The sequence below is a fragment of the Castor canadensis genome, chromosome 6 (assembly GCF_047511655.1).
Source record: "Castor canadensis chromosome 6, mCasCan1.hap1v2, whole genome shotgun sequence".
NCBI classification, from domain to species: Eukaryota; Metazoa; Chordata; class Mammalia; order Rodentia; family Castoridae; genus Castor; species Castor canadensis.
In genome coordinates this window covers 29,126,636-29,152,225 of record NC_133391.1, presented here as the reverse complement: position 1 = coordinate 29,152,225, position 25,590 = coordinate 29,126,636, and the positions used below count along the sequence as shown (strand labels likewise).

Below are 25,590 nucleotides of genomic sequence, written 5' to 3'. Positions count from 1 at the left end.
CTGTTGATGTGTTTACCCTAAAAATAGTCATAAAGGGGCAGTAGAGTAGTGAACCTCCAAATCTGGGATACTCCGGGTGAAAATGACTTGGTCAGAATTATAACTGGAAAGATGAAATCAAATTAGTTGCACTGGATAGCCTGTCAATTTTGCTGAAGACGCAGTGTGTTAACCACACAGTCTAGTGGATCAGCATTCATCCAGCCCTGTGCAGGGAAGGATTCCTGTGAAGCCCATGGTCATGAACTCTGCCAGGCATTGAGACACCGCCCTGCACAGCATCCTAGAAAGGGGAGGCTGGACAGTGCATCGATGTGTGTGGAATGGGAAATGCTAACTTGTGTGCAGGCATGGCTTTCGTCCTACATTATTTTGAAAAATGGACCAACTATCCTATAATTTAACCAAAAAGAATGCTCCATTTTCCTTTTGTTTGTTTTTACTAAGAAACAATTCATGTCTTTCAATGTCTTAGCTAGCACTCAAGATCACTTCTAGCATGTCTTGGGTCTTGAGTTCTTTGCTGACCACATAGTCCCAGTGGGGAATATGCTTTAAGCTCCCCGGGCTGGACAGCTTGGCTTTGTGCCCCCTTCCATGACAATTTCTCCTTGGGAAAATTGAAGAACACATACCAACTGTTTTTCCCACAGCTGTGGGGGCTTAGCTAGAGGGGTCCTCTGGCCAGCATCTCAGTTGGAGGGAAAAATCTTGCTGCAGAACATGTGATTCTTTTGCTTGGGTATTAGACACTTCATTAATTAAATGTGCTACATTTTAATGCTACATAGCCAGCATCTGTTTATTAGAGGCTGACCACAGGGAGGGATAGTCACTCATCAGTTACTTATAAATATTCAGTTCTTCATCATTTCAGGTCCATGAAGAAGTAGGAACAATGCTCTCAGTAACACAGAGGCAATGTGCAAAAGAAAATCCATTTATTCATTATCCCTTTAATATATACCTTTCTTGGTGCTACTGGGATTTGAACTCATGGCCTGATGCTTGCTAGGAAATTTCCCTACCATTTGAACCATTCTCTCAATTTTCTGCTTTAGATTATTTTTCAAATAGGGTCTTGCATTTTTCCCCAGGCTGGCTTTGGACAGCAATCCTATCTCTCACATAGGTAGATCACACATGTGGACTACTACACTCAACTTGTTTGTTGAAATGGAATATCACTAACTTTTTTCCCCGGGCTTACCTTGACCCTTGATCCTCCCAATTTCTGCCTCCCCAGTAGCTGAAAGTATAGGTATGAGCCACTGCACCCCACTCAATATATACCTTCTAATGTTGCAGTTGACAGTAGTTGGAGAAAGACAGGATATTTTCACTTATTATTTTGGTGACAACTGCTTCTTATTTGTCACCAAATAAGCAAATTTGTGTGCTTATTATTCTTCTCTGGCTATGAAGCCATATTCTCAGGAGACATGGATCAGAAGGTCTTTTCTTAACTGCCTGAAGAAATTGGTCATAGCAGTTAGGACCAATCTAGTGTCCTCTGTGGCAAGGTTGGCTTTTCCTATCTTCAGCCTTCTGTCACTATATGCAGCACTTCATCAGTGAGACTTTCCTGTCTGCTCAGCTGGAAGTGTCAGGTCAATGACCCAGGTTCTTAGAGGGCTCTTGGAGTTTCACCAGCATTATTTGTCTAAAGTAGTTCAGCACAAACCTTCTATGAGACAAGAAGCAGGGGGATAAAAGGGGATTGTTAGAGACTTGTCACTTTGTAAAAGTATATTAAAATTACATTTACTGGGAGGAGTTCAAGGAAGTAAACCATAGAAGCAGGAAGAAAACAGTGTGAGGGAAAAACAGAGCGGCATAGTTGAGAAAAGGAAGGAAAGAGGAGGAACAGGGAATTTCTATTAAATTCTCACATTTCAAAAAGGAATGGCACAGAACAGTTACTTGACTTTGGAAGAAACTGCGTAACTTCTTTGGCAATCTGTTTACTTTTCAAAGTGTTTGCTAACATTAACAATGGCATCCCCTGCACATATAACAGCTTTGGAGAACATATTGCAATGTCGTGGTCATTTGGGTTCTTTTTGGCTGAATTTGAGCAAAACCAACTTCAAGCTATTATTAGTTTTCTTTTCTGGGCTTGCCTGTAGTGCCAGCCCTACCTTAAGAGACTTCTCCTTGTATCAGATATTAAAAGTATTGACACCAGTTTAGACATGAAAATCTGCCCCAAATGGCATCACGCCCAAAGTGGATTCTTATTGCTTCAGAAGGAGGGAACACATCGCTGTGCAGAGAAACACTGTTGTCTTGGGCAAGAGTGGACTCTCCGAGACTACATGGCTTTACTGAGGTCCAGTGGAACTGCCTGGCTCCCTGCCCATGTGGGAAAGGAATGCGCCTGATCCACTCCCAATAAAGACCATGTAGATGGGGACAACCAGATTCCAAGGCCCCGGTGGCTTTAGGCCCCTGACCCTGCACTGTCCAAGGTCTTACAGTTGTCCCTCACAACCATGGGAAGAATGAGGCATGAGCTTTTAATCCCACGCAGGGGCACAGTAAACCAGAGCTTCAGCCAGAACAGATCTGCTTTCTATCCCAGGCTTGATAACTGTTTTATAAAATGAGCTCAGTGATATCCAACAGATAATTATGAGACTTTAGGGATCCTACCTGGCATTTATCTTTAAAAATTATTTACACCACAAATTTGGCTTCATATGGCACGTGTGTGCGTGCGTGTGTGTGTGTGTGTGTGTAAGAGCCCAACACATTTAGCGTTTTCTCTCCAGACCTAAACATCTCCAAAAGTGCACAGGAAGGTGGGATTTATGAGGAGCACTTGGGAGGCATGACATTTACTAACGTTACGGCTGAAATGCAGAAAGCAGACCATCTTCGCCAGGCAGTAGGAGAGGAAAAACTAGAACTCCTGCCCCTCCCTCTGTCCTCTGTCTCTGGAATCCAGTGTGGGAATCCAGAAGAACCAAATGTCTCCTCTACTCAAGTGCTTTAAGAAAAGTTTCAGTTTTTTTTCCTTTGTTAACCCAGAGAGGGAGGTGGGAGGGAGAACACCTTCCCTCCAAAGTTCCCTGGCTCCAGGTTTCTCTCTAAAAAATGCAACCAGACCAGTCCCAGCATCTCACCTCTGGAGCCCAGCCCTTCTTGACACCCTGCTGGGGGAAGAGAGAGTTTCAAACTGGCAGAAGGCCTGGTGTGTGGGTATGGGGGGAATCTCAAGAGTAGGAGAGAGGCAGATTGGGGCTGGGGTTGCGGGGGGAGTGCCTGTCCTCACAACCCACCAACAAATGTCTCCTCCCACCCTTAAACTTGGGCTGCTTAGATTATAGGAAATCAGCTCACTGCTGGGAGGGTCTGCTCCCAGACAGGCATTTTTTATTTTCGAGTAAGTGATGGCAGAGGTGGGAGGTGAAGACATATGTGGTACACTGATACAATCATTGTCACATCATCAGTTTTTAATGAAAAATCTAGACTGTGTTATCTTTACAGAGATAGAATTCAGTTCTCAGGGGCTCGTGAAGAGACAGCAACAAATCGCTGTGGGGTGTGTGTGTGTGTCCCCATCATCTAGTTTAGGAAACATTTCTCTTCTTTCCTATGGGAAAATATTCTTTCCTAAAAGTCAAAGTAATGTAGTTCATTGCACAAGGTTTGAAGAATTCAGAAATGTGAGAAGAAGCAACTAAAGTTTACCTACAGTTTTTGCTACCTTGTTTTTATCCACATTTTGTTCAATTGCCACCAGTCTGTTCCCTGTTCTTTTACGGAATTTAAGTTTCAAGAGTGAAAGGATCTTGTTCGCTTCTGCAAGCCAGCCCTCTGAACCTGGCCCAGGGAAGGCTGGCATGCAGTGGGGGCTTGTTGAGTGAGTGAATAAGTAGCCATACTTGGAATTGAAATAGTAGAGATCAACTGACAGAATTGCTTGCCTCTGGCAAACTTGGGTCCAAGCAACTTCTGCTAAGTTACTGTATCTCCTTGGAGAAGTCATTTTACCTCTCTCTGGACTAGAATTTCTTCAGTAAAATCATTACTAATTAAGTGCTTACTATGTGCATTGTTATAAGCTCTCTGCACATATTTCTCAGACAAGAAGTTTTAGGTTTTTGTTCTTTTGTGGTGCTGGGGATCGAACCCAGGGCCTGGCTCATGCTAGGCAAGCTCTCTACCATTGAGCTACATCCCAGCCCTAAGCATGTATTTCTTGCCATAACACTGTGAGATAGATACCTACTGTCTCCGTTTTATGCAGGCAACAGGCAAAGAGAGAGCAATACTTTGCCCAAAGTCACACAGCTAACAAGGGGAGGCTGGGCTCGAATACAGGTCCCTGGGATCTGAACCTCAAGGTGGGATTAGATGGCTTCAAAGGCCCCTCCCAGCTCCAGGACTGAGAAGTGGCACAGGGAGGTGGCTGTGAAGATCAGGCCACCAGCCAGGTTCAGGAAAGTCACCTGTGGAACAATGTCCACAAGATTATTACATGGAGGTCATGCAACAAAGTCCACTCAAGGACTTCCTCCTGGAGTGCTAGGGTGTTTAGAGAGAAGAATTAAAGACCGGGGGATTGTCTGCTGTCAATCAGGGCTCCATCAGTCAAACGTAGGTTACAAGAGCTCTTGGTGGCTCTCCTGCTGCTTCCTCCCACTGACACCCACAGGACAGGGCGCTGTGGAGTGGGGAGAGAGGGGGTGTCAGGCAGGGAAGTTGTAAGAAATGAAGCGGACAGTTCCTGACAATGAGTAGTCACTGATGCCTGATGGGGGAGGAAGAGCAGGAATCTCGGTTGATGAGTAGCTGGGGTTTTAATTAACGGGGCTGTCCTTTTCCCCTCTTCTCCCTCCCACTCCCTCTCCAGCCTGGAACCTATGTTTTGGCTTATGTCCATGGTAACCAAGTCTCCATTCTGGTGAGGAGGAATGAGCTTTGGTAAACAGATCTATTTGTGTGACTTCTATTACTCACTTGAAGCAATGTCACTCCTTTTTCCACTGCGGTCTCTGAGTGAGTCAGAGGGAGCTACAACAGGGATCTTTGAATTGATGGCTCACTCCCAACCACTTTTGACTGACTGCCAACTTAGCAGGGCGTAGCTTACCAACAAATCTTTTTTTTTTTTTTTAAAAGCCAGACTGATTCATAGAAACTCCTTTAAAACACGGGGAAAAGAAACCGCCCATCACACACCCCAGCACACCAGCAGAGGAAACCTATAACCTCGGGAGGCAGATCTCTCCTCTCATTGCAGTCGCATACCTTCAAGGGAGCGGACCAGGATCAGGACCAGGACCAGACCAGCCTGTCAGCTCCAGCCACTCAGGGCGTCTGTGTGCCTCAGTCACTGGGACCCTCGAGGTAGGACAGCTTGCATACGGAGGGAAGCTGCTAGCACTCCTTCCTGTGTACTGCATGATTCTCAGCACAGCTAAGCCTTGCTGCTCCATTTTCCTTTGCTTTTCCTACGGTTCCCAAAGAATCAAGTCCTTGAAACTTAGTTAAAAGTGGAGACTGAGGCAACTTTTCCCCTGAAGTTCAGAGTTAGCAGGACTGGGCTGTAATTGTGTATAGTATCTGAGGATATGAGGGACTTTGGAACAAACCTAGAAGAAATATCTGTATGGAGGAACTCTGCATACCTTTGAAATGACATATGAATTCGCCAGATGTCTTCAGCACCTCTGTTTTGATTCATCTTGCTTTAGTACTTGAATCGTTTCTTTGCTATGCTGGTCTTCTTTGGGTGATGGTAGATAAATATCTGGTTTTCAGTTTATTTTTGCTATAGCTTTTATTGCTCCTTTGCTTGTTCATTCTCTTCTGTTTAAATTTAAGTTTCCTTTTTTTTTTTTTCTCCTACTCACAGGCTAGGAAGAGAGGGATTGTTTTGTTTAAATAAAACCGTTAGGGAAACAGAGAGGCAAATGGGTTTTCAAATAAAACGTGGGAGGGGTTCTTTATGTGGATTCCAGATTCCTCTTCTTGGCCAGATGTGGAGTGGGGAAGGGCGAGGGGAGCTGGGGCAATGGGCTGGAGGACAGGGTGGGGCCCAGAGCTTCGTGAGTTTCTGTAAAAAACTGTTCAATGGCTTCGTGTTTCCATACCAGCTCTGAGTAAAATGATGGTTATTCAGAAATGCTAACAGAATTTTCTAGGTGGATGTGGGATTTTCTGGCCCGGAAGGCAGTGATTGTTTTTGGAACATTTATCTTTTCACTCTTTTCCAAAATGTGGCTGTGCAAACACCAGTGCTCAGTCTAGGCACGGTGTGAATCTGGGGAAATGGAGAAGGACGCCTTTTCTGTTTGCTTGTTTTCTTAGGTTCACATTTTGGTGGAGTGTCAATGGAGGTGTGGCCCATTTGAACATAGATACTGGTATATTCCCCCCCCCCCCCCCCCGCACAAAATAAACAAGACAGAGGAGCATGACAGGACCTAGCTTGTCTGAAGAACTGAGGCTTTTCCCTCAGAAATGCAGATTGGGAGAGAACATTTAAATGCAATTGGCCTGCCAGTTGAGCAGGCAAAACTCCTTGTAAAACTGCCCTGAGGGGGATTAAGTAACTGCAAGAGCAATTTCTTAAGGTACAGGGAACTCCTGCCTTTGCTTTAAAAGTTTCTTACTCTAGGCGGGTGTGGGTGGCTCATACCTGTAATCCTAGCTACTCAGGAGGCAGAGATCAGGAGGATCAAGGTTTGAAGCCAGTCTAGACAAATAGTTTGAGAGACTCTATCTTGAAAAAACACACCATAAAAAAATGGGCTGGGGGTGTGGCCCAAGGTGAAGGCCCTGAGTTCAAACCTCAGTATCACAAAAAGAAAGAAAGAAAGAAAGAAGGAAGGAAGGAAGGAAGGAAAGAAAGAAAGAAAGAAAGAAAGAAAGAAAAAAAAAGAAAGAAAGAAAGAAAGAAAGAAAGAAAGAAAGAGAAAGAAAGAAAGAAAGAAAGAAAAAGAAAGAAAATTCTTACTCCAGACTACAGGGCTGTGAGTAGGGAAGTCATCACGAAATCCTTAGGGTTGGTAATAATACAACTTTCCCTTTAATTCTGTGCAGGTTAAAATAAGCAACCTGTAGCCAGTCAACAAATAGGAACTCTGAAAGGTGTAAACCATCACAAATCGTGTTATTTGTAGAGTGTTTCACAAATGACAAAATATACTGCATGTTTTTTTTCCTGGAGTTTTGAGGATAATTCAAAAAGTGCTGCTCTGATTCCTGCTGTCTGCTCTTCCTCTGGGTGGTAGGTGAGCTCCTCAGCTGAGAAGGTTTTTCTGGGCTTCAGCTGGAAGTCTTTGACAACACTGAAATGTGATGGTTGTTTCTCCCTGTGGTCTCCCACCCTCAGCCTGATCCAGTTCTACCCAGACTCTGAAGAATGGGGCGGGGGTGGAGAGCTGTCCAGGGCTACTGGACATCCGGTCTGGTACCCTGGGGCATCAGAGGGCGCCCCAGATTTTACATTGTTTGGGGGTGCTAAACTGTCCTGGGAATTGGCAAAAGGCCATCAAGGTCAAGCCCAGAGCAGATCACATCCTTAGAACCTGGCAACCCGCCAGGAGTACGGGGTAGCCCTCTGCAGAGAGGAAAGACATCCATCTTCTTAAAGACCTAGACCGTGGTTTTCTTGCTCCTTTCTGCTTCTCTCTGGAGACCCCATTGGGCCCAGCCATGACAACCGGCTTCATGGAGGCCACCCCGGGGAAAGCAGACCCTCTTGGCTTGCCCTGGGAAGTCAGGTGGTGCTGAGTGGCGGGTCCTTGGAGGGAGAACACAGTCAGATACCTGGTGAAGGAGGCAGACTTGTTCTCCTGTACCTCCAACAGAGCTGGATGGGGTCTCCACCTGGGCAGGGGCTGCAGGAGGGGCACAGGCAAATTAGTTTCATTCCATGCTTCATAGAATTCTAAATACAAGAGAGAATGTGAAAACCAACTCATTTGTTCTTTTAGTATGCAGAAATCTGATTTTACATCTTGGACAGATGATAGTCTTCTAGTTCCTTAGAGTTCCCAGTAACTTGGAGTGCACATCCACACTCACCGCCTTGGCTGGACAATTCTAATGGTCAGAGTTCCCTAAACTGAGCAAAATTGGCTTCCCTATAACTTCCTGGTTCTGAGAGCTGTTTCTGGTTTTCTTGTTTCTCCACCCAATTTGAGACCCCTGTAACTTTTTAAATTTCTTTTTTTGTTGAGGTAGGGTCTCGCCGTGTAGCCCAGGTTGGTCTCAAACTCAAGATCCTCCCGCCTCAGGCTCCACAGGGCTGGGATTATCGATATGCCCTGCCACGCTCTTTATTTAACATTTAATTAATATAGCTTGGTAGAGCTGACTGGTGTCATCTCTTTTTTCTCTTTCTTTCATTCTTTTTTTGCCTAAGTCTCAGAAAGAGCATTTTTGAAGTTTTGAAATGATGTACCTAGTCAACCATACTCGCATCCTTTGATTCTGAGGTATTAATTTTCTAAACACATGAATATGACCCAGTCTGTCATTCTGTATTTACATAGCTGTCTAGCACGGAAGCTTAGAGACAGCCGGAACTCTCAGACGTACACCCAGGGTTGCCACCTATCAAGTTGTGATTAAATCAACGCAATACTAGAAACACAGGCTTTTAACACTGCCTTTAGGGGACTGTCTCCTACTTTGGACCCCAGTGCCTAGGATCCATGCTTATACACTGTTGCCACCTGTCATGGTAACTACAGGAATAGGCCACCAAAGGTAGCATTTGTCTGATTGCTGCTAATGTGGGTGTCAATCCTCTGAGAACTCATTATCTTTAGCTGTGTGGAGCTGGGATTCTCTGACCACGAGCTTTCTTTTTCAATACTCTCTTCAGCTCTGCCCAGGTAACCCTGAATTTCTAGACTGTTCTTGTTTTTCATTAACCAAGGAATTTCCTTGAATTTTTAACACTTACTCCCCAAACATAGGTCCTTCAGCCAGCTCTTTGCAACATTTCAGACCCTGATTCCCTGACTGGTAAAACCACTTCCCTCACTTTAACTGGGAGACCCTGTGAGACTGGAGCAGAAAGACAAAACACAAACACGGAGCAGATTGCTGCTTCTCTTCCTTTGAAACAAAATATCTGGGTTCAACATCTTCTTCCTCCTTGTGGAAAGGGCATTTATCTGGAACTCAAGGGACTTCTCTACTGTAGCTGCTCTTGGCCTTATGTGACTGTGGTGGTTTCTGTGTTTTCTGAACCAGTGTCATGAATTCTTCCTTCAAACAGGGAGATCAAATAAAGACAGCTTTAGCACAGGTTGAAACTGTGGCAAGAATGCTTGGGGGTGAGTGTGAGATGGCCAAATGGGGAGATGGGGACTCTGGTCTTCTCCTGAGTCTTCTAAGTGGCCAGGAGCAAGTGACTGGAGGAGACTGTACTTGTTGGTCTTCCAGGCTCTCTGAGGCTCTGAAATTCTAAGATCCTGCCATTCTTATTCTAAGAAATCCCTTGAGTTCATGCCAACAACCAGTTTAAGCCATAAAAATTAGTGGAAAAATGAAACAAGGCAATGGAAATGGGTATTTGACTGAGGATTCTTGATTCCCAGCTGCCGCGAGGATCCAGGCAGCCTCCTCTGCCCTATCTGCCCAGAGACTCGCTAGGCACAGACACACCGGAGAGAGCATCAATCCAGCACTTAGAAGAAAATAAAAAGTTTTGATTTATGAAACTGAGGGTGCTACCTCATGAGGAGGGCAGGCTGTTAAGACATTAACAACAGCAGGGAATTCACCAGGAATAAAGTTGGGCTCCTGAACAAATGGAACTGGTCCTGGGAAAGACTCCACCCTATTCTCAAGGAGGGAGATCCTGCAGCATGCGGGTGTGGCTGTGCGGGTGTGGACAGAGCCCGAGTGAATGAGAAACAAATGGAGAAGAGGAAATAGAAGTTTGAGGAGGAGAGGAAGGGAGAGAGAGGGAGGGAGAGCAAGTGGGACCATGTATGTTGGAGAAGGAGGCAGACGGAAAGGCGTAGAAGGGAGATAGGAGCTAAGAGGACAGAGAAAGACAGAGAAATCAGTAGACCAGGGACATGTGTTAAGGATGCTTTTGTTCCTATCTCCTCCCTCCAATTTGGGGGTCCTCCACTCTCAGGGTAGTTCTGTTCTTGGTTCCCCTTGAGGCATCTTTCATTGCTAGACCATATCTTGATTTTCGGTATGGTCAATAAATGTGGGGGGCCATTTGTGGTTCCTTCAAATGTTTGTGTAACAAGGTAGGGACCTCCCCCAGTCTTTTTTTTTCTTTTCAGAAAATCAGAACAGAGCTGAGAGCCAAGTGAGGCCCTTTTGTTTAAAAATCAAAGCTTCTTTCCCAGGAGAATGGGGAGGGGAAATTGGAGCAAAGTTTGCTATCCTGAAACAGTTTTGAGCCAGACGTTGGTTGGTTCACACAGATCTCAGAGTAAGAGTTCTGAGGCTGAGCCCTGGAGCTCAGCTTTGCTGAAAAGCCCTCTGAGCTTCGGCAGAAGGACTCCCGTGCTGAGGTGGGGCCTGGGACTGGTTATTAGAGGCTGATCTTGGGGTTTGCAGGGAGAGGGCTTGGCAGGACCTCTCTTCTGGGTGGGCCTCCTTAGGAATGTGACAGGAAGCAGCAATGACCTTTTGAAAGACCCTTTGTTTAAACTATTGGCACTGTTTTGAGGGTTTGTGTTGACTCTGATTAACTCAGAGGTAGTGGGAGAAACATTTTGAGGAGTGTCATTAAGACTGAAGACAGGAGAGAGAGAAAATCATACTGGAAAGAGAGATGCAAGATGGTGCTTCCATTCTTAGTGTACTTCTACTCTAGGGACGTCCACTTCCTTCTTGATCCAGGGGTAGGACTGTATGTCTTTAGTGCCTCCAAACCCCTAAGTAACCAATTGCCCTAAACCAGAAGCAAAGCCTGCAGCCCACCTGGTGCATTTGGGGGCGCCTCTGCCTGGAGCATCTCTCGCAGCTCACCCAGTCCAGGGGCTTTGGTTTTGATGGTTGAAGCTTGTTGTCGCCATCTGCTGTCTGACCCACCCAGGTGCCTCTGGGGACGGGCCACACCTTGATTTTCTTCCCAAACCCTAGTTATTATCTTGGCAACCTTGAAGACTTCCGGCTGCCAGAATACTTCTCCTTTGTCAGAAGCAGAAGGCAACCCAAGCTTCCGTCTTCACCCAGGGGCCGTGGCCTATCACTTGACCAGCTGTAGTCTGAGGGTTGGGCTCAGGCTTTGTAGCTCAGGTCTGGCCTCAGCCTTTGCAGATGCTACTCAGACCCAACCCCTCCACTGGACACAAAGGAGGACAAGCGGAAACAAGAGGGAGAGGCTATTCCCCACTAGAGCATTTGCAAAAACAATACTCATGCTACTTGTTGCCTTTTGCATCGTTGTTGGCTCTCAGGCTCTGCCAGAGGAGCTTGCAGCCCATTTCACTGGCTTATGCCTCTCATTTCATACAAAGGAATGCACACAACCAACAGCATTTTGGCCTTGCTCTGTGTTAGCCGTGGGCCCTCAATCCTCAAGCTAACCCTATGAAGTCTACAGGTGACAGTTAAGAAGTGGTAGAGTGGGGGTTTGGGCCTAGAACCTGTGTTCTTTATCACTTGGTTTTCCATCTCTGTGGGAGCCACTGGCCAGAGAAGTTATGTAAGATTTCCAACTCCGGTGGTTAGGTCAATGAGGAATGTTTATGACAGTCTGGTTCGGTTCTCTAATAGGTTGTTTCTCTCTCTCTCTCTCTGTCTTCTTCTTCCTCCTCCCTCCTTCCCTTTTTCTTTGTCTTTCTCCTTCCTTCCTTCCTCCCTTCCCTCTTTCCTTCCTTCCTTCCTTCTTCCTTCCCTCCTTCCCTCTCTCCCTCCCTCCCTCCTTTCCTTTCTTCCTTCTTTCCAAATAATGTTTTCTCTGTATTCCAACCTCAGCCCTGGTTCCTCATCCCTATGTGAGTCTATATTGGTCTATACCAGCACCAGATAAGGACTGCTTTTCTATAGTTACTCCAATTTATGATAACCCACATTTGCAGGCTGCAGTCCCCTTTCCCTAGAAACATGAAAAAAATAGTGCTTTCCCTGTGCCCTGTTTCTTTTACTGCTTGATTGCTGATATTTCCCCTGGCCATAATATACTTAAGGCACCAGCCCTAGCATGACAGGCACAGAGTAAAGGGCAGCCTGCTGTTCTTTCTTCCACACCAAACAGTAGACATCCAGAGGCAGGAGGAAATGCTCCTTTAGGAGCCTTCTCCTCCACGTTTCTCACAGAGAAATTAATGCACCCCACTCCCACCCCTATGGAAGAACAACACTGAGAATGGAAAAGTACACTTGACATAAAACAACAAGAATGGTCAGAAAAGCTCATCCAAGGTCTCATACAGTCAGCCTGCCTCTAGTCCCAGCTGTTTTCCCTCCCATACAACCTCTGTGGCTGCTCCCAATGGGAGTACTTCTTTCCTTGCATTTGTGTTCTGTGGACATCCATCTTATCAGCCAAAATGATCCTTAACGGGATACAAGCACATTAAAAAAAAAACCCCACAAAAGCAAAGTGGTCCCGTCATGTACAAGACAGAAGGGCTTCTGTGCAACCCTACAGTGTCCTCAGGAAGAGGAGGCCACCACACAGATTCATTATAGGTTTCACTCTGAGGAAGATGTGCAGTCAGGGGCTGACTCACAGAAGTCCTATGACCCGGGGCAGCTTTGCCTTTCATCTTTCCTGCTGCCTTGGAGGAAGCATAAGGTCTTTGAACAGATGGTGTGAGAAAGCTGTTTTTAAAACTTGTGGTTACCCAGCAAAAGAGAATTTCACTGTTGGAAAAAACATCGGCCAGTGTAGAGTCAGAGGAGGGTCCAGCAGTAGAGCAATCTCAGGGCTGGGTTATTTCTTGACTGAAATTTTGGGATCTAAGGTGAGGTCTTCTGGAGAGTTCTCTTATAGTATGGACTTGCTGCAAAGAGCAAATATGAGTCTAGCTGGGAACCTCACAGGTAGAACAAAGATGGCCGAGGTTGTGGCAAGAGCGGACTCAGATACCTTGTCAGAGGGCTTTTCTAATGGGGATCCTGGTAGGTAGTGAGCTGCCCGTGGCTGGAGGAGTTAAATGTGATTCAGGCAGATCTTTGGTGTAGGGTTGTTCATGAGTTTCACACATTGTGAAAGAATTTTAAAGCCCTCCTTCAGTCCAGAGATTCTATAATTCCAAGAAGTAGATAGAAAAAAGTTAAATCTGCAGACAAATTAGAGTTTAGAAATTTAAAATATCTTCTTTGCATTCATTTATTCTTGAACAAAATGCAACACACACATACACACCCTTGTACATTCAAAGTCCAAAGTTACTCAGGGAATGGTCCCATGTTTACATGGGGATGTGTATGGAAATATACAACTTAAGGTTTGCATACAACAAGATGCTCAACATATAGTTGCAGTAATGCATCAAATGACTTCTAAAATAATGAGGAAGTAAAGGTCATGTAAGTTAAAAAAGGAGAAACATTTTTCCTCTTGAATTCTATGTCTAATAGGAAGTTTCAGTTACTTTGACATTTTTCTATACGGAAGAAAATATTGTCGTCCTTAGTTCATTTATTTGTTCATTGAAGAATATTTGCCCTTCAGGAATTTAGATTAGGAGTTTAGAGTAGGGAATCAAACATGTCCATAGATAATCCTGTTACCAGGCAGGCTGTCTTTAGCAGCTTTAATGAAGGCATATATAAGGGTGATTGCACACTAAGAGGAAAAGTCTACTTCTGACCTATGCATCTGAGAGGGTGTCTTAGAAAGGCTGAATTTGAGCTTGGTTAAGAAAATTGATAGGCACTTACTGTACCCAAGGCCAGCAGTAGGTGTTTGGAGCCTCTTTCCTGGTGACTGGTGCTTGTAGTGGTGTGTGTATGGGGTGTGGCTGGAGGTTTTTGAGCAGAGAGGTACATGGTCAGATAACCCAAAGACCCTATAGAAGATAGATGAGGAGGGGGAGTTCAGAGAGGATCATGGGAAGGGCTGGGTCCAGGCTGGGACCTCAGCTGGATACTTGCAATGGGAGGAGAAAGTAAGGACTGGATGCAAGATAAATAATGGAGACAGATGGGAGATGTTTTGAGCAGTGAAACTGGAGTGAGGAGAGAGGGAGATAGGGGATTTGGCAGTTGCTTATTGCTCTGTTCTTCCCAGTGAAGCCTGGATTGTCCTAGCCTACCCTGGAGATGCCTAAACTGGCTTTAACTAGCCAGAAAGATCCATGCACAAGCACTCAAAAAGCCTCTGGTGCCATCTTGCCATCGCATAGGGAAGTCCCACTTTGCCTTTTATTGGAGAGAATCTCATCCTTTCTCAAGTGAATCATGGAGATTTGAGCACTGCAGGACTGACTTCCCCACTGTTCACAGTGCCCAGCCCCTGGTTTCCAAGTCCCCAACACTCAGGCTGATTCTTCAGTGACTCAAAGCCCAGAATTTCCACCACTTCCTTGGCTGAAGAAGTGGGTTTGGGGTTGTTCTATTCTATTTTATTGCTCCCAAGTCTGGAGGCTTAGAGCATCCTGGGAGCATTGCTTCCCACAGACTCCTGTGGCATTTTAGTAAACACACAGGCTCTAAGATAGGAAGAAGTTATCTGATCTCTCACTTAGCAGTCATGCAGCCAAACTGTGCACATCTAAACTTCCATATTGTTTCTTAGAAGTCCATTTCGCGTCTCTGGAGAATTAGTTACTCATCAGCAACAGAAAGTCTCCCATAGGCGATGCATTATTTTCTCACTGGTCAAAGTACCCTAGAAATTTTACATTACTTGAAAAAAAAAAAAAAGGCAAACAGCCAATATACTGCAGTCTCAGGGCAATGTTCTTTTGATTTTTTTCTCTTTTTTGACTGGGAGGAGGTGTTAGATGGAGGAGAGAAGACAGTGAAGATTTAAGACGATGGAGACAACTAGAAAGAGCAGCTACTCCCTCCTATCCACTGTATTGCATTTTCTACTAGCAAAGAACTTAATGCAAATTCAAATGGCCAGTGTCTCTGAGGCTTACATTAGGGGTAGGAGCACAAAGAGACCACTGCTGTCATGTGATCTGGGCAATGTGGGAAGAAAAGGAGAAACAGAGGTCAGAAATGAAAGATGGTGGCATGGAAAGGGAACTGGCAGGCCTCTCCATTAGGGCAGGTAGACAAAGAGAAGAGAGGTAAGAGAGGCCAGTGCATGGCTCTAAGTCTCTAACCCCCATTTCTCCCAACAGCCACTTCTTTCTAGAGTCAACATTCAACTTTCTTATATCTGTCTTGGTTTCCCCCTTAGCCTTGGCCACCCTGTGCCAAGAACATTGGGTAGATAAGGCTCTGTTATGCTACTGGTGGTGGGGGGCAGAAATGTGTTCTGGGAGCCCTTCACAGAAGCCAGTGGCGACCTACACTTTCAGAACACTATGAATTGACCATCTCGTGGTCCAGACTAGGGAGTGTAAACATCACACATAACATTTTCATTTTGGGAGTCTCAACAATGCACGACATGTTGGGACTGCCCACGGAGCAAGTGCTCTGTGGGAAGTACATGTTACACTGGGGTATTTAGAGTGGCAGTGCTGTATTCTCTGTTTCTTGGTTTGAGCCGTCCAGCTACGCCAAGAGTACGCTTTTCACTGGAGCGTGCCATGTAAGGTACTGTAGAGAGGCGTGAGGGACAAGTCCATTACTGTCTCAGTAAAACATACAGCTGAGAAAGATGGAGCAGCCAACACTTCTTATGATCTAAGTGCTCTGAAATGGCTTTTTTTTCAGTGCCTTTGTATAAAACAAGATACACAGTAGAACAGTGAACGAGTCTACCCACAAGCTATGCTGCAAGTAGGGGATGGGTAGAGGTCTCAGAGCATGGAATTTTCTGTTGCTTACACCCCTTCTACTCTACTGTCTGGTAGATTCTCAGACATTCACCTATAGGTACTACTCATGGTAGACCTCTAGAGTTTCCTCCCTCTGGATGAGGGGATGAGCAGTGAGGAGTGGTGTCTCTAATACAGAGACTTGGTGACCAGGGATGATCCAGAACAGAGATTGAAGAAGATAGTTCATTCTGTTTTCAAGCATGTTAGGAGAGGGTTATTGAAAATAATGGAAGCCCTTGTAAACTGACAGTGGATGGTATTGACAAAACCTGACAAATTTGAGGCAGTGAAAAGATGAACCTTTATCTATTATGCAATAGCTCTAGCTAAACAGCCTCTACTTCTGGTGGGATGCAGCAGAAGTTGAAGAATTGCATGCTTTGCACAGTAAGAACACTTGCCGATCTGAGACATTTTACTCCTTACTATGGTGAAAAGACATAGCCCAAGCACAAACATCTACGTTGAAAAGGAGTCACCTCTTAGCTTCACTCTTTCATCCACAACTCCAGCTTGCAACTGGCAGGGAAATAAGGACCAGGTAGGGTTGTGACATAGGTCAGAAGTGAAATCCATTGATCAGAAACTCACATGTCCTGGGGATGCAGTGGAGGGCCTATACGGAGACACAGAGGGAGGGATCATCTGATGGAGACTGTGAGCAGGGGTTTGAGGACTTCAGACTCAGTGGGAGAGGGTCACAGAACAGTGCAAGGACACAGAAATGGGGCTGCCAAATTTCAACCACCATCAAGGAGGGAACTCGGGATGTGTTCCTGCAACTCATTTAACTGGCCTCACTTGGTGTATTATCTTCTGCGCTTAGTCCCTCAACCACTTCTCATTATCAAAAGGAAGATATTTGTAAATTAGAAACAAAAGGAGTAAGGCAGTCATTCAAAGAGCCCAGGGAGAACTAACCATAAGTATGTTGTGTTTTCCTGCGATCAACCTTTTCCTTTCCCCAGGAGGGGCGTGATGGGGATGGAGGGAAGTGCGGCTCTTGGAGTGTCAGGAGAATGGGCTGAGAGGAGTCACCTTTCTCCTGGGCATTGCTGTGGGTGTATTCTTAGTAGTCTCCCTCACTCAAGGAGCAAGGATTAAACAAAATGACGATTTCTAAGAGGACCAAAATAATTTTATATACAGTGTCTTGTGAGCTAAAGAGCAGATATCTTATTCCTTGCACTTAGTCTTGCGTGAGGCAGACTGGTGATGAAGTAACTGGGTTGGGTTGTCAACAGCTGCTGAGTTTCACATATGAATATCAGTGACAACAATGATCATGACAACAGCAACACTCTTACCAGTACCTGCCATGTGCCAGATACTGCTGGGTGCTTTCCTTCTACTATCCAAATCCTGTCTCACTCCCTGTACAATAGGCCTTGCAACCTCCATTTTATACATGAAGAAACTGAGGCAGAGATCAAATAACATCGTATAGTTATAACTCAACCACCATCTGGTGAAAAAAACCCTTCTTACCATTGCATTCAAGCAGAAAGTTGCAGAGTTGTGCAGGGACCTGAGAAAAGCAAAATGAACTTGAATGTGTTGATAGACGATTAGAAGCAGACATGGAAGCTCTATGCTGTCCCCTGAGGCTGCAGGATATATTTCACCATTTTTATCATTCACAGTTAAATTGCACACATTCCTTCAAAAAATAGCCTGTGTTGGAAGGAAGTGCTCATGAGGGAGAAGGTCAGGGTGGACCTGGCAGGCAGTGTTTGCAAAGAGCGAGGCACTCTGGTGTGACTTACATCATGCTTGACTTTGGGTGCCTAATGAGGAAATTGAGAGGAGACAAAAGACGACCGAAGCACCGGAATAAGGATAATATCAGCACTCTAATAAATACCCACTATTGCATGAAAGTGGCTTAAGCACACTCGAACTGTCAATTAAATTAGGTGGAGAGAGAGAAGCGAAGCAATTGCAGCATGCAACCAGCCATCTCCCCCTGGGTGGGGGTACCCTCACACCTGCCCTACCTAGGGTGTGAATAACCTCCAGCCCTTTCCTTTTGATGTACCTTTGAGCCAGCACAGAGTCATGACTGGTGTGGGCATGACAGACACCTCTGCAGCTGACATAAATCAGAGTCGCCCCGATGTGTACCTTCACTTCTCTTTTAGTCTCTCGGTTTTATGCTCAGTGGGCTCTTTTCTTCTCTGCTGAGATTGTGGTTGAAAGCTTTTGTTTATCTAGGCACATTCTTAATCGACATTAGTTTCCAGTCCTACATATGATTTAGGCACCTGCCTGTCCTCTATGTTGAGGACTCTGGAAGTTGTGCAAGCGTCGTGCACAAGTAAAAAGTACATCTGGTGTTATCTCAAGCCTCACACCGCAGAAGCCCCAGGGCTGTCATAATATCAGACTGTAGGAAATATTACTGAGCTCTCCATCAAGAGGCACACAAGGATCACAGGCTCAGGTGTAGCAATCCTAGTCTAAAATGACCAATCAGCAGGTGATCAGACCATTTAACTGTAAGTAGGTCTTCATAATTCTTGAATACCAAAGACAATCATGATAATAGAACTGGCATCTCTCCCATTTTGCGTCTCACCCGGGATCAAATTAGTAGCCTAGTCAGCATATGGGCATTGAGCAAAAACTGCTGTTCTGCAGAACACAGCACTTCTATTAAAATTGCTGGGTGAACAGTTTGCTGGGAGGTGGATACTCCCCTTGTGGAAAATGGAGATACATGAGATGTGGCTGCAGAGACATGGAAGTGACAAAAGTCTTTTAAAAACCAAAGCTAGAAGAAAAAGAAAGAAAAGAAAACACTTGCCCAACATGCATAAGGCCATGGGTTTCATTTCCAACACCACAGAAGAAAAAAAAAATTACAAAAGCTCTACTTTTGGCCTCTAAAACGCAAGCAAAATAAAAGTTTAGCAATTATCACAAACATTCTGTTTTTTGGGGAAATAGGTAGTGTTGGAGAAAGGAGTAAATAAACACCAGAGGAGAAAACAAAACAAAACAAAACAAAATTATGCTTACATTTCAGTGTACGCACACAGACAGGTAGTCTGAGACAAGGGGTTTTCAGGAAGTCATGATGAAATTTGATGGTTTTTATTGCAATGCCTCCTCATTTTAGCAGAGGGGAAAGCCGAATTGTCTTATCGAACCTCACCATGTGTTCCTTTTCTTTTTCTCTTTTCTTTTCAGAACTCTCCTCACTCACGAGTCACCAGAAAAGTCAAGATGCTGGTGTTACTGGCGAGTATCTTCGTGGTCCACACTGCCACTCTTATCATGCTGTTTGTTTCCACCATTTCCAATGTGAGTCATGTTCTCTCGATCATTCGTTCATTGAGGAATTACTAAAATATTATATAAAGTGCTTCAAAAGAGGTTTAAACCGCAATGTCTGTCCTTCCGGGAACTTCCAGCTCAGTTGTGCACATACTTGTGGATTAAACAATGAAATAACCAAAGGGTAAAAGCAAATGTGCACAGGAAAGATCCTGCCAGGGCTGTTGGTTTTGGGAGGCAGGAGTACACAGGGAGCTTCCACAGTCTCTCTCTAGAGGAACCTTGGCAGCAGAGATGGAGCTTGAGGTGAACTTGGAGGACAGGAAGGGGTGGGGTTTCCTTTAGTGAAAGATGGGCAGCAGAAGAACCTAGGCGTGCATTCCAGGCAGGAGCTAGCAAAGGCAGCAGGTGGAAAGGACATGCACTGTTTAGGGGAGGCTGGAACAGACCCTCCCCTCTTTCCTGGAACCTCGATCAGAAGGGTGGATGGAAGTGACAGTCTTTGGTTGCCAGACTGTTGAATTAAAGTTTTGAGCACAGAATATCATGTGCAAATGGAATTTTGCCAGATTAGCCTGGTGCCCTGGAATTAACTCAAACCAAACAACCTAAAACTACCACAAAGAGGAATGCAGTCTTTTCTCTCTGAACTCGGGGCTACCCTGACCCCTAGTGGTAGTTTTTAGCATCCAATTTGCCTTTCTGTTTGTCTAAGAGCAACATAGGTCCTTGGAGTACAAACCACTCATCACCAGGTGACAAATGATGGTTCTGGGATCTGTTTTGGTCCCTGTTACAGTTAAAGGATAAGTGGGTTTTAAAGATCAGAGAGGAGAGCTTTGCAAGCCTTGGGCGTGATCCCAGCAAAGCTAATTTAAGCATAACTGTGATAAGACAACCCTCTGCCTCATGCCCCCTCCTCCAGGGTTTATAAGTTAGCCATTCTCTATGCCAATCCCCATGCATCCTAGGGTAAACTTCAAAGTGTATTACGAGATACTCATGCACTCCTTATCAGCCCCTAATATGGGCACGGGTGGTACATAGCTGTTTATTGACTACAGAGAAGTCCTTGGCTCACTTTTCCAGTATGCACATGTTTTGCGTGTGTGGACAGGACTCTGTTCCCTCCCCTCCCCTCTCCTCCCCTCCCCTCCCCTTTCCCCTTCTTGGCCTTGCACTAGCTACACAAGCTCTCTACTACATGAGCCATGCCCCCAGCCCTTTCTTGCTTTAGTTATTTTAGGGTCTCCCATTTTTTACCCAAGGCTGGCTTTGGCTTCAGACCATGTTTCACTTACTTATGCCTTCCTAGTAGCTGGGATTACAGGCTTGAACAACTTTACTGGCTGGCCAGGCAAGAAGGAATGCTGGCACCATTGTGAGCCTGGGGAGGTACATTTTGGTCACTCCTCAGCTTTGGGCTGCCCCCACATGGAAGCTCTTGCTGCACTATTTTACTATAAAATGACTGCATGTTGTGGCAATCAAAGCTTTGTCCTTCTGTAGAGATGGAAGTGGATTATTAGTCTCAGCCCAGGAGCCTTCATATTTCTAAGTACTCTCTACTTGGACATTTTTTCTTAATTTTTTTGTTAGTCATGCACTTACGTGACACAGTCATGTCAGAGTATTTGAATTGAGCACACACAAAACCAATTTCCTCACACAGGGTTTTTGTTTCAGAAGCAAATTTTAAATCACTATGTTAGAATTACTTCTAGTTTTAAAAAAATCATGCCATGAAGAATGTGAAGCCCAAAGAGGGCAGGTGACTTTTTTTCCAGGTCACAATCCTCTCCCTTATGTCTTGGAAATGTGACTTTAATTAGACCTTATTTCCACCAACAGACCATTCTTAGGGCGACCTAGGGCATCTTGATTAAGATTTGGCCCAGATACAAACTGTTTTTTTTTTTTTCTGTTTAAAGCAGAAGTTCAGTTTTTTTTAAAAAGATTTTTAAAAAAATAGTTGTACTTGGGGCACATTGTGACATTTACAAAAGTTTTTGCAATATATCATGTTGAATTCACCCCTCCATCATTCTCCTTTATTCCCTCCCCGATTCTGGAATAGTTTTAACAGGTTTCATTTTTCCATTTATGCACCTGTGTACATAATATTTCTACATTCACTCTCCTTCACCCTTTCCCTTCATTGTCCACCCTTCCACTGGTACCTACTCCCAGACAGAACCTCTTTTACTTTCCTGTCCTCTGTTTTTTGAGAAAAGACATTTAAAAAAAAAAAAAGATAGCCATACAGGGAGTTTCCTTGTGACATTTCCATGTATACATGTGTTATAACCTGAATTGGTTCATCCCCTCTATTTTTCTCTTTTCTACATTAGTCAGTCTCCTTCTTCTGGTGATTCCAACAAATTTAAAAATTTTATATTCATTCTTGTATACAGTACAATTTTAAATCAACTTTTTGTTTCCCTCTGGTTTCAGGTCTGGGTGGTTTCAGATTCCATCCAGTCATCTGTAGGTCTTTGGAAGAACTGCTCCAACAGTAACTGTGATGTGGGTTTGTCATATGGCAATGAAGGTATATATCAAAATATCAGTCCCCTGCCAGCAGTGGGTGTGGTCAGCCTCTGGGGGTGGCCTGACACCCTTATTCTCCCTGCTCTGTTGCCCACAGATGCCCTCAAGGCTGTGCAGGCCTTCATGATTCTCTCCATCATCTTCTCCGTCATCTCCCTTGTGGTCTTCCTGTTCCAGCTCTTCACCATGGAAAAGGGAAACCGCTTCTTCCTGTCAGGAGCCACCATGCTGGTGTGCTGTGAGTATCTCACAATAGAGCAGCTTCTAAGTGGACCTTACCGTGGTCCCCTTGTATAATATTCTCCTCTAGCTATTTCCTCTCTCATTGACAACCTGGTATTGCTGGTTGGATTAAGAACCCCATATGCTTCCTTATTTAAAAACCTGGCACTGTTGGCAACTACAAATGGCTGGGACACACCCATCAGTAGCACTTTTACATGAGATGTTAGAGGGGGTGAGAAGATGGGGTCCTCAGAAAGATGGAGCCACTGCCACAATGTGAGCAATCATCACAACCCAAGCCTGCTGCCAGTCTTTCCAAATACACCCAGTTTGGTGCAAGGCCATGTTCTTTTGCGTCCCTGAGTAGGCTGCCTGGACATGTGGGCATGCAGATAGGAAAAACGGGTGGTAAACACGATGCTCTGTGTTTTACTTTACACTTGAAGCTGCACAGACCAGCGCGGTCAGAGAACCCAAACATTCCTAATTCATCAACACAACCATCCAGCTTGAGCCAGGGCAAACAAACAGAGCCACCATTTAGAAACAAACCAGCAGAGTTCACATTCCCATTGTCAATGAAGGAAATAGGATCTTTAAAAATTATAGGTCTGGCATGGTGACTGACGCCTGTAATCCTAGCTACTTGGAAGGTGAAGATTGGGAGAATTGCGGTTTGAGGCCAGCCCTGGCAATAAGTTTGTGAGACCTCACCTCAACCAATAAAATCTGGGTGTGGTGGTTCACACCTGTCATCCCAGTCATACAGGAATTATAAATAGGAGGATGGCAAAAATGCAAGACCCTTTTCCAAAACTAACTAAAAAGCAACAAAAAATGGTGTGTATGGCAAGTGGTAGAGTGCCTGTCTGGTAAGTGGTAGGCCCTAAGTTCAAACCCCAATACTGCCAAATTTTTTTTTATAAAATCTTTATCTTGGTGTTACTATTAAAACAACAGTAACAACCACAACTACCTCTTTGTCACCCTGCAGGGCTGTGCATTCTGATCGGAGTGTCCATCTATACCCACCACTATGCCAACAGAGATGACAACTTTGTAAATAACGGCCATCACGGCTATTGCTTCATCCTGACCTGGATCTGTTTCTGCTTCAGCCTCATCATTGGCGTCCTCTATCTGGTCCTGAGAAAGAAATAAAGCTGAACAAATGGAAGGGGTTCTGGGGGGTGGGGAGGAGGGGAGTGGAAGTCATTGTGCAGGAAAAACCAAGTGAAGGGAAAGGGATGGGTGGGGGAGGGGAAGGAAGGGTGGGAGAGGCTTGAAAGCCAACCATTCCTGGAGCAGTTCTCCACTGTCAAGCACTGGTCCTTGGGAGAAAGTCATTGGCTAATACTTTGGTGCTCCCTTGACATGGGCCAGAGAGCCTCCCTCCAGCCACCAGCTGTCATCAGTTACACACACCACCTGGGGCCCATCAACTGCCACACCACTTGCTCCACTTTCAAGGGTGAATTCTGGGTCACACACTGAGGCCTTTTAGATCTACTGCACCAAGTTCAAAGAGCGGTACAGTCCTGGCAAGAGCAGATGTTGTCTCTGTGCTGACTATACTAAGCCTGAGTCCTCCCCATCCTTCTGAAGCAAAATATCTCATTCTAATCTGAAGGGCCTACAGAACAGCTTTGGCTAGGGAGTCATAGTCCCTCTTTAGAACAGATAATTTGGTGACATGTGTGACAAAAAGAAAGGACGAGAGATAGTTTATAAGGCCAAGTTGGTGGGTTAGCTAAACCAAGAAAGAGAACGGTTCACCATGGAAGGTTTGGGGGATGGGCAGAACCCAGAGAAGAACTTGCCCAGCTGTCCCTCAGAGAGATCTCTTGCTGTGGACTCTGCTAGGCTCTTGCTTAAGGCCAAGGCAGCAACTCTGGAGTTTCTAGAACCTCTGATGACCAATTCGGTAATGAAGCATCAAGCCATGGGACCAAGGGGAACTCTTGCCACAGTGCTATATTAGGGTTATGTTTTTAAGATCCCCCTTAATACAGTCAATGTTTCTTGTAAGAATATAACAGGAGTGAGACGGACATGGCTCCTGGTGCCCAGTATGTTACTCGTCCTCTAAATGATGGACCTTTGAGTAAGTTCTATCTAATGATCCACACTGGGGAATAAGGGCTTTTGGACCCAGTGGCCACTTAAGTTTTGACATTGGCTGGAGTGGCACCTCTCAGAGATCCTGCCCCATCTGCTTCTTAAATGAGATTTGACAGTTCTGGAAGCTACTTCAAACACACACAAACCAAAAACCACCACAGCAGGTTCGTGGGGAAAGATGCTGTCTAATTGTGAAGTATTAAGCATACTATATTTCAGTCATGATAAGATCAGAGTGCCTACTCCCAGGAAAATAAGGAGATCCCATGAGGCGAATAAAAATATAGGTAATGGGCAGATTTTTTCTTGGTTTAAAAAAGCAAAAACTCTTGGGGTACTCAATCAGACCATTGTTGAGCTGTTTAGGGCCACAAGAGTATTTTGTGTAGGACTTAGAAGTAGTGTATTGTTATTCTTGCCTCAGTGGGCGGTGGTCTCCCTGGGGCAACTATTTTAAGCCATCTCTGAGCCTGCTTAAAGGGTGTTCTCCTTTTAAATCATTTCCTTATTACCCTTAGAAAGATATGCCCTGGGAAGAGCCTAAGACATCTTGCCTACTTTCCGTCTAGTTTTCTACTTTTCATGTCTTATATACATTTTCTTTTGGGGGAGTTATGCCATAATTGCTGGTATTTATGTAAAGGGACTATTACTAAAAGTATTTTTCTCTATGTTTATTCTGGGTAAGGGAATTTGAAGGCAGGCCTAGGCTGAGGGTAGACAGATTGGCTAGAAAAACCCGAGAGATAAATGACTTTTAAATTATGATTTGATCACCACATGACGTCCAAGGCTGTCTCAACTGCAGAAGCATAACCACATATTAGCTATATCCAAAAGACATACACTCATTTTGTTAAAAAGTTGAATTATGACTGGAGTGAACCATGTGTTCCCTTGCCTTTTCCTTTTTTTTTCTGTGACATTTATGTCTCATGTAATTTGCATTTCATTGGTGAGTTATTCTTGTACTGTATTTGGCTTCTTCGTTAATAGATGATTTCATATACTATAATTGTAAATATTTTGATACAAATGTTTATAACTCTAGGGATATAAAAGTAGATTCTGATTCCCTTCACTGTGTGACTGTTTTCTTTCTAAAAAAGAAAAATTTGGTGGAAATGTGCTGATAGTGACATTTATCCCTCACTAAGTTGTCTCTTGATTTGATTTGGGGAACTTGACATTTATTTGAGACATTAAGCTATTTTCTGGTAATACCTTAAGGATTTCTGTAATAACTCTTTCAGGCAACTGAATGTTATTAAATAATTTTGTCTTGCTTTAATTAAATCTCTTCAGCAAGAAAATGGAATTTTATAAGCTAATAGATTAGAGAGAGGTTATGATCTTAAATCAGAATGGATATGACATTAAGAAATGAGGCACTTGTGAAGTTTCTTTGAAATAGCCATCTCCTCTAACATATGTTCATCATACAGTGATTCATGAAGGAGGGCATTTATACACACTTGTGGGAGTCCATTGGCTGCATAAGCTGGGTGTCCCCATGTGG

The 25,590-nt window shown here is 44.6% G+C and overlaps 1 protein-coding gene across 1 annotated transcript; it reads left to right on the top strand.

Annotated features, from left to right (window-relative positions):
* The first annotated feature begins 5,173 nt into the window (after positions 1 to 5,173).
* On the top strand, positions 5,174 to 25,152 carry Emp1 (epithelial membrane protein 1). The gene is made up of 5 exons (XM_020169615.2): positions 5,174 to 5,361; positions 19,089 to 19,202; positions 21,630 to 21,726; positions 21,823 to 21,963; positions 22,945 to 25,152. Exons 2-5 carry the CDS (start codon positions 19,125 to 19,127, stop codon positions 23,109 to 23,111), a joined length of 483 nt encoding a protein of 160 aa, XP_020025204.1. The 5' UTR covers positions 5,174 to 5,361; positions 19,089 to 19,124; the 3' UTR covers positions 23,112 to 25,152.
* Positions 25,153 to 25,590: the final 438 nt, after the last annotated feature.